Genomic DNA, 9,923 nt, shown 5'->3' with positions numbered 1-9,923 from the left:
TCGCTGTGTGGAGGTGTCAGATGATCAGGTAAGATGTATGTTAATTTCCACTTTTCTTTCCCCATTTAGCCCCCTGCCTTTACACACACACACGTTTTTCTTGTGCCCTCCTGAAGATGGTGGTTTATTCTGGGGTACAGTTCCCTCAGCAATTATAGATTCTCTTCTACCTAACGTGAATGATCTTGCTTTATGTGAGCTCAAATAGTGTGTGTTATCAGACTTGTTCAACCATGCAGGATACTATAGCCATATCTAATAATGCATGTGTGCAAGAGGTCATTGGTCACTCTAAGGTGCAGAAAGACTGATTTTAGCAACATTATGTTGCAGTTTCAGCTGAGATCTATAAATTCAACACAGCTGGGATTAGACACAGGTCAGTAGGGCAACATTATATCAGAAGCAACATTTTTGAACAGAGCCAGAAATGTCCTATTTCTTTATGGGAAGTCATGGTTTACGATTTAATATGTCTTTGTACTTCAGGACACTGGAGATACACTGGGCAGTGTGCTTCGGGGTTTCTTTACCATCCGCAAAAAGGAACCAGGTGGTCGGCTGCCAACCTCTTCCACCTGCTTCAATCTCCTTAAACTACCCAACTACAGTAAAAAGAGCATCCTGCGAGAGAAGCTCCGCTATGCAATCAGTATGAATACTGGATTTGAACTCTCCTAATCACCAATCACAAAGAAATGGGTGTGAATGCACCTTTGTGCTATACAGGACTGCTGGGATCAGAGAATTCTTGTCGCTGAAAGAAATACAATGGCTCACCAACAGCTAGGAATCATTTGGATATCAAGATCATGATGTGTTTCAGGGTAAAGCTGAGTGGCCAAGGCTTTCAAATATCTTTGATTCATTTCTGTAAAGGGGCATTCATAGAAATCCATCACCAACATAAGACCTCTCAATGAATCAAAATAGAATTGAAACTGACCACCTCCTGTGAAGTGTGCGCTGTTTGATTCACAGTATCCAAAGTCCAGCTTTATCTCATTGCCTAATATTTAATGTACAGTGTCGAATATTTAAGGGAATTCATTAACACCTGTCTCAAAAAAATGAATCCAGGATCACACTATTATAGATTCTTCTAAGGATAGTGTAAAGTAATATTGTAGAGTGTCTACATTTTGCCAATTGTTTACTGTCATAAAATGTACTGAAAATTACTTTAGTAGATGTTGGTCAAAGACCAGGAGGTGCACAGTTATGAAAGCTGAAAAGGATGGCAGTACTGGAATTCATGTATTGTTTGGTAAAATAGTTTTGGCAATGTTGTTTGTATCTGGTTCCCTGCATACTTCCTCAATCACAGCACTGACTGGATCAGCCAAACCAATATGCCCCTTATAATTGTAGAATGAGCCGTGAATCAATGCAAGTGATCAGTGAACCAGTGGAAATGATCAAGTCACTAATGAACAAACATCTTTTCACAACCCATCCCAGCTTGTTATTTGTGAAAATATAAATTCTAACATCTGACTTCCTGTTTATACATTAGACTTTTGGAATAATATTGTATTATGTCAGTTTTATTTTTCTTGTTTTGCTAACTTAAATCTGGATGATGTGGAACTGTACAGAGAATGTTGGCAGGCTGCTAAATCTCAAGTATTTGAATGCAGAAAGTTAGATTATCTAAATCTCAAGTTTGGATTTTGTTTTAAAACTACCAAGCAACATCTATTGTTATTTATAATTTGTACTAAGTAGTGAATATTTAATGTAAAATAAGCTTTTTAAAAGGCATTTTGATGCACAGGGAATTTGACAATTGCGTGGTCTTGGGAGATGAGACAGTAATATTACCAAATTATTTTGAATAACAGGTTAGAAAAGTTTACTATACAGTTCACTAAGTTATGATTAGCCTGTGAATTTCTTGGGCATTGATTGTATATTATATTTTAAGCAGGTTTATCTATTGATGCTATTAAAAAATCTTACTCCCAATTTAATTCAGATTGTTTGTTTATTTGTTTGTTTCTGAGACTCTAGATTTTAACAATGTTAAATGCAGAGCAAAACTGACAACAGTATTAGGATTAAAACAACACATAGTCCATAAACTCCAAAATCATACGTGAGGATTACTTATTGTGGTATGAAATAGTGATGTAGTCACAGATTGGTTTCTAGTTCTGGGAGACAAACAATTTAACGTAGTTGAGACTTCAAGTAATAGTCATTTTGTGGAAACAAGTTTTTGCATTGCACATTCCCTAACACATCAGGAAATTGATTATGCATTGGAGGCAGCTGCACAATGGGAGGTCTGAACCACGTAACAATTTAATTACTAATTTGCTGGCAATAATTCTTAAGGTCTCCCAAGCAGAAGGTATGCCATTACAGCAACTTCATCTCCATTTCAACTGCACTTGATCCATGGCAGCCTTTCCATTGTACCGCAGCCAGTCCTGTTATATCCACAGGCTACACTGAATGTGACTGCAGCCCTCTGCTATAATTATTTGGAAAGGGATCTTGGAGGTGGGCTTCCTAATTGGCTACCTCCAGGAAGATCATGGAGAATCTATGATTTAAACAGGGACGTGAGATGGTGGTTCCTTTCTGCATCCAGCCCTCTTCCTTCCAGGTGGGAGTGTCATACCATAGTAAGTTACTACAATGTTTCTTGTAGCCGTATACCGATTATTAAGATGGAGAGGGTTCAGAAGATTTACAAGGAAGTTGTCAGAAATGTAGGATTTGAGTTGTTGATAGGCTGGAACTTTCTTTCACTGGAGTATAGGAGGTTGAGGGGTATCGATAAGGAGAACTGCAAAGATCTTTTCCATCTGGTGGGGGATTTCAAGACTAGGTGGCATTTTTAAAGGTGAGAGGAGAAAAATTTTTTAAAAGACATGAGGGGCAACTTTTTTTACACAGTGGTTTGTGTGTGGAATGAACTTCCAGAGGAAGTGGGGAATGCAAGCACAATTACACACATTGAAAAGACATTTAGATAAGAAATGTTTGGAGGGATATGGGCCAAGTGCAGGTAGGTGAGACTAGCTTAGTTTCTAATAATAGTCAACGTGGACTGAGGGGTATGTTTTTGTGCTGTAGGTCTCCGATTCCAGCAAAGTGCATGGGTAGAGAAGGAATTGAATGTTTAAGGTGACAGACAGGGTATCGATTAAACAGGTTGCTTTGTCTAGGATGGAGCTCTAATTTTGATTCTTATTTATTATGTACCAACGTAGTCAATCCCAGTTTTCCCCAAATGGAAATCTTGGATGAACCAGGAAATCCGCTGCCTACTGAAGACCAGGCATGCAGCATTCAAGTTGGACAACCCAGACCTATACAGAAAATCCAGATATGACCTGCATAAAGCCATCAGGGATGCCAGGAGGCACTTGGAAGACTTTCCCAAATAGGTCAAGTTAATTTTTGAGATATGGGACAAAGACCGGTATAGTGGTAGGCTGCAGATCAGCCACAATTTAATTGAACAGCAAAGCAATTTGGAAGGGGCTAAATAGCCTAGTTCCTGTTATGTTCCTCAGAAAATACAGGGAGATTACAGCTACAGTAAAGAATCACACTGAAAAGGGTTTTAAGAAAGCAATGGCGATTTCTTAATGTGGTGTAAGATTGGAGACCATCCAAATGATCGTCTTTTTGGCTAACAAATAGCATGGGTGCTTTAGCCAGTGCTGATATAAAACTGCACAATACTCATTTTCAGCAAATTAAAAATAAGGAGTTAATATACTCACTGATTTCTTCAAATAACCATTTAGAAGATGAATTTTTTAGCCCACTCAGTGCAACACAAAATTCATAGAAAATAAAGCTTTATAGGATGAATTCAGAAATGAAGTGATGCAAAGATATCTTTGACAAAACAGAATAATCATTACTCAGTGACCCTAATTACTGTAGGAAACAGTATCTAGAATATCTGCAAAAATAAAAATTGTAAAGCAGCTGAATAGACAACTTAGCTGTCATCTGGCTTTCTTTCAGATGCAAATGGATCCAATGTGTTTCCTAGCCTTTTCTGTTTTTAAATCAGATCAATATTTATAAAAAAATATTCACCTCTGCATTGTGGAACAGAAAATGGAATTCCTAATTTTAATACCTCATTTCATACATGTAGGTAGAGCAAACATTTGATGTGCCACAGTGAAAAGAATGGTCCTGGGTGTTCTTGCCTCATGAAACTTCTGGAAGTAAGTCATTTTCTCTGCTTGTTTGATAGTTAGGCAGAAGGAACAGAAAAATAAATAAAACATCTTTTTGAGAAAAGACAAATACAGTTCTTCTGAGAAGACAGCTATTGTCAATTTATTTCATTAATAGATTGGAACTTTCCTCTGCTGAGTGTCCAGATCATCCAAAGCCAGGATTGGGAGCCCTAGAGCATACAGTATAGCACTTGGAATGGATCCATTTTGTGCAAGATGTCATTGATACATATGAGTCCAGGATTATTAACTGTGCTTGGCTTTCCATCAAATGGTTTGTCCATCTAGCAGCACAGGCTCAAAGACAGCTCAGTGTTTTCAGGTATTTTTAAATTGACCTGTTCAGACAGGTTATAATGCAACTCTGAAGCAGATAGGACTTGACCCCAGGCCCAGAGATAGGGACATAATCACCATGCCACAAGTGTCTGAAGGTACAACTAAGCAATTAAAAATATACATGCTGTTTAAAAAAAAAAAAAATCACTTTTTGCCATCACCTGCAATGAGAAGTTAAAGAGCAAACCAACTTCATTCTACAAGAGAAGCAACGCAATGTCAGGTAACTAGTATAGCAACAATTGACTGAAATTCAAAAGACAAAAGGAAGATAGCACTGCTATCAATACAAGGATTTAAAAATATGAGCTAAAATAGCTCTCATAAATCAGTTAACAAAGGGATCACCCATCTTCATTTCAGGTGGACATTAGGGCGACATCGACCTAGTTTGCATATGGTCTCTTGTAAATTTGCTCCCTTTTCCCTTCTTTCATAGCAGCATACCTTGCCAATGTGAACAGGTAATCACTTAGCCTATGAGGAAAAAGGAAAATCAGAGGTTCATAACCATTGTAAAGTATTAAAGATCAGAAAAGGTACAATTCTGTGACCAAGGACAGATCATTGTAGGCAAATATGATGATTGAACCACTTTCCAAACTTTACCTAAGTAGGTGCTTTCTTGAACTTCTTGAGGGGCAGCATAGTGGCTCAGTGGTTAGCACTGCTGCCGCACAATGCCCGGGACCCGAGTTAGATTCCAGCATTGGGTGACTGTGTGGAGTTTGCACATTCTCCCCACGTCTGCGTGCTCCGTTTTCCTCCCAGAGTCCAAAGACGTGCAGATTAGGTGGAATGGCACGTTAAATTGCCCACTGTGTCTAGGGCGGGAAATGCGGGAATAAGATAGGGAGGGGGTGGGTCTGGGTGGGATGCTCTTTGGAGAGTCAGTGTAGATTCGACGGGCCAAGTGGTCTGCTTCCACACTGTTGGGATTCTATGAATTGATTTTGTTTTTAAATTTGATAATATCCCACATATTTGTCCTCCTCTAGAAAATGCTATTATCCTCCAGGTTACTGAATAAGCAACCATACTACTATTTCATACCGAACAGCTTCACTGCCGCTATGCTGTCCATATTCTCAGCCAATGCCCGCACACGTCTAGTAAGCCAACATAGCAATTAACAGCTAGCGTATAAAGAATCCAAATAAAATGCTTCTGCTGCCTAGCTTACAACAGGTAGATGAAATACTCAACCGAAAGGATCACAAGACATTCTCAAGGCCAAATGTTTTTAACGAAGAAAGTCTCCTTAAATGATAGGCACCTTTGCTCAGAGAGCCACTAATTTGGGAAGAGAAATTCACACCATGGTTAAATTATGTGCTGGGCAGTTTAAAACAATCTTTACTCTGCAACTGCTTTGGAATCCCTGGAAATTTTATACTGACTGTGAGTGATAAAAGTCTTTCACTGTTCATTACCATCCCGAGTATAAAATACAATGAAGCCCAATTTATTCATTCTCCCCTCACTACTGCCCCCCTCCCCCAACACCCCACCTTATTGGTAGGGGGCTAAGAGGGAGCCACTCATCTTCTGCAGTATTGCTTCCATTTTAATGTAAATATCTGCCTATCCTGATGTTCATTTACCAGTCCAGTACAACTCAAATAGCTTCACATTAACAATTTCAATAAAACTAATTTACCTGTTGAGGTATCTTGCAGCATTCTGGTCAGCTTCTCCAGCTTGGACGACACGGAACATGCTGGTAAAGGCAAATGCATAGGTAAACAGCAGTTTAGTGTGAACTCCAGAAGAACAAAATCTTAAAATGGGTTTGCTTTATTAAATTTGGAATTTCTGGCAGGTGTCCCTTTATTTTTACCCCATATTCAAGTATATGCATCACCTCATAGTTCAGTATTGAGTCTTCATGGATAACGACAATGTGTCTATAGTGATGCCAGCTGTGATTATTAAATTTCACAAAGCGTTAAACCTGATCTCTTTCCAAAGCAAATCTCAATATCACTATTTGTTAGCCAGAATGGAGCTGCCCATGCATGGGGGTTTTATGTAATAGTGGCAGTGCCTCCATGTTGTGGTACCAGCTGGTCCCTTTGGTCCCTTCTCCTGGTTTTGTCACTGACATCCAGAAAACATTGGTTCACTTCTTCTGGGACAAAAAGATGCACTGGGTCATGGCACAGGTTCTGAGTCTGCCTATTGAGGAGGGTGGTCAGCTGCTGGTGGTCATCCACACCCAGGTGGCGACTTTCTGCCTTCAGACCTTGCAGCGATGCCTTTATGTTGAGCATCCTCCTAGGTGGTTTGGCCTGGCGATGTATTTTTTCTGCCAGGTGCGTAACCTCAACTACAACACACAGCTCCTATTTATTGACCATGAGGGTTTGCAGGTCGCCCTCAAGACACTGCCTGTCTTTTACCAGTTCCTGATCACTGTCTGGGACATGGTCAACTCGTGCTGAGCCTACCCTCCATCAGGAGAAGCAGTTATTATCAGAGAGCCGTTGCACAGGAATCTGCACCTCCACGATTGCGGGTTTGATTGGCTGGTGGAGGGGAGGGCCATGGCTGCAAGGTGACCACGGTCAGGGACTTGCTGGGTGGCGGGGGCCTGGGCATATCCCTGCTCGGACAGAATTTCACATTGGCCCCAAGATCCCACACATCCCCTGGGAGCCTGTGCCCCACAACCTGAGCCGCCTCTGGAATTTGTGTTACACATCTTTTAAAGAAATAAAACGGCAGGCCTTGTACAGACTGCTGCTGCTTGTACAGACTGCTGCTGCACACCATCCACCTCTTCTCCTTTGTCCACACTCTGACACGCCTTGGCGTGCCCATTTGCCTCTGAGAAGTGGAGATCCCCAGCGCAGGGCTCTCTACACAGGAGTCCTCCCTCTTTCCCTCGGGGGTCTGGGGTGAAGGGTGTTGCACACAGCAGTGCCTTGTAACCGCAGACTGTAGTGGATCACAGACTCCCATCCCAACTATTTGTTCTATGGTGCTGTGGAGTCCATGGACCAAGTATATATTGGGTGTGGGCGTTTGCACCCCCCTTTTTAGTTATCTGAAGAATCTTCTTTTGTATTTTTGGTTGCACTTCAGCCCCATGCTCCTGACCTTTGGGCACCCAGTGTGGATTGACCAGGTCAGAGAATCTCATTACGGGTCTGCTCCTGAGCCTGGCCATTAACAGGTACAGGCAGTGGGCCATGAAGGGGGTCATTACGGCCGACAGCCTGCCCCTCTTCCGCAGCTATGTTCGAGTCCAGGTGTCCCTGGAGAAGGAGCACGTAGTGTCCACCAACACTCTCGATGTCTTTAGGGAGAGGTGAGCACCAAGGGGAGTGGAATGCTTTATTTCCCCCTCAAACTATTTTGATTTGATTAGTACCCTTCACTCTTCCGCACAGGCATTGCCCGTTATGGGGCTGAGCTTGACACTGGTTTTTGGCCACGAGTGTTTTTCCTGGTAGTGGAACATTAATAAAGTTATTCACACAACTGGTGTTTTTCACTGTGTCCTGCATCCGCATCCCCATTCCCATTCTCATTCCCCCCACCACCCACACACACAGGGGTGCTGGGCAAAAGCAGCACTACTGCTGTATGACAGTATAAAACCACAAATTAAAATCTCCTCTAAGAAAAAAAAATGCTGACCATTATGCAATAATTACATCCAGGCCTTTTTTCAATTACATTCTGTTTATCAGCAGTAATTTGTCTAAACGCAAAATAATTGTAAGAGACACTGACGCAACACTGCTGGGCTGGCAGTAAAATGAAGATGCTGTTCAGTAACTTACCTCCTCTCTGCCCTACGACAAATTGCTCGTGCCAGATGTAAGCTTGCACTGCATTTTCCTCCTGACTGCAAAAGGAAAAGGAAGTTTTGTGGCAGCTTTTGTTCAGCAGAGGACAAGATATCAACAATAAGCACAAAGTAAGCGGGTGCTACAGCATCACTTGTTAGCACAATGAATGCATTTGCCAGAGAAGGATGACAACTTACAAGTCTAACACCTATTCTTGGTCAAGCCATCGAGGGTACAGATTCCTTAGTTGATAAATAAGGATGCAAAAATAGAATTTGAGCTGAATAAATATATTTCAGTTTGAAATAAGATCATGAAATACAACCTTTGAAGTATGAATTTTTTTTTAGTACTTTCCTTGTCAATTTTCAGTGGTTTCTTTAACACAGCAGTTTGACGTACAATTCACATGAAACTTCAAAATGATGCTCTTTTTCAGTGTTTTTAAAGACAGAAAATTCACAAATTTGGATTTCCCCATGCAAGTTAGGTGGGAATAAGTAAAAGAAAGAAGAGATTATTTTCTACCAGGCCTGTGCCAGCATTCTGTTTGCATCTTGAAAGAGAATTCTCCATGAGGTATATCAGGTCCCAAAGGCACCTTTCCGAGGACAACCATACAGGGTGTACACAATTGCACTGACACACTATTATGGCCAGATACAGTGCTTGCTGTTACTGGGAAATAAATCCACAGATATTTAAAACTCCATTGATGAGATTTTAGGGAACTCTTGGAACTGCCTTGCTCTGCAGGCTACATGAACTAACAGAAAAATACAAATCTTAAATTTAGTGTGTGACAAGTATAACCAATGTAGAAACAGATTTTCAGCGTGCATTATAGTCACAATCCACAGTCCAGTTTGCGAAATACCTCAAGGCGACAACAACCTGCTACAAACCTGAATTTGTAGCTTGATGTGTCATGGAAACTGGCATTCGATAGTACATGTGGCAGGAGAGAATCATATGATAAACGTACTGGTAAGATGAAGTTCGAGAGAGGCGGGAGCTGCTTTGTATATCGATCAATCCATGTCTCCAGTTCAATCACTGGCTTTTCACTAAATACTGTTCTCTCTAAAACAAACAAAGGATAAATCAACATTTTTATGTACATTAAAAGTCTGTGTACATTGTGTGTATATTTATGTTTTATATAATCTATGAAATAATCCCAGTTACCAGTGGTACACTGATGTAGAAGCATGCATTATGGAAACATGGTGCAAGATTGACTGACCACCAATGGTGTGTTCCAAAGCTCAACTCTCTACAATAGGGATTTCACTCTGTTCTCGCCCCATCTTGTGGCATCGGCAAAATTAGCCTACCTCTTGACACTTGAGTTCTTTGAGGTAACAATACCACATGGAAGGACTGGCATTCTCGTGACTCCCACTAAGAACACTCCCAATTTTAGCTAGTCACCTGGCAATAGTGAATATTTATTTTTTAAATGACGAGAAGGAAATGTTGCAGATGGAGTGAATGACCGCAAGCTGCCCTCAAGTGCTGCTGATTCAGTACTGCAGAAGTCAATTTTCAGCAAGAGATAGAAGGA

General features: G+C 40.9%; 1 protein-coding gene across 1 annotated transcript; it reads right to left on the bottom strand.

Moving 5' to 3' along the window:
* Positions 1-4,292: 4,292 nt before the first annotated feature.
* mmab (metabolism of cobalamin associated B) lies at positions 4,293-9,888 on the bottom strand. The gene is made up of 4 exons (XM_048611452.1): positions 9,342-9,888; positions 8,348-8,412; positions 6,217-6,276; positions 4,293-5,033 (listed from the first exon to the last, which is right to left on the bottom strand). The coding sequence occupies exons 1-4, from the start codon at positions 9,567-9,569 to the stop codon at positions 4,943-4,945; spliced, it is 444 nt and encodes a 147-aa protein (XP_048467409.1). The 5' UTR covers positions 9,570-9,888; the 3' UTR covers positions 4,293-4,942.
* Positions 9,889-9,923: the final 35 nt, after the last annotated feature.

Source organism: Rhincodon typus, chromosome 24, assembly GCF_021869965.1.
Source record: "Rhincodon typus isolate 14 chromosome 24, sRhiTyp1.1, whole genome shotgun sequence".
Lineage (NCBI taxonomy): Eukaryota > Metazoa > Chordata > Chondrichthyes > Orectolobiformes > Rhincodontidae > Rhincodon > Rhincodon typus.
The sequence above is the reverse complement of the archived record's forward strand: the minus strand, read 5'-3'. Positions and strand labels throughout refer to the sequence as shown.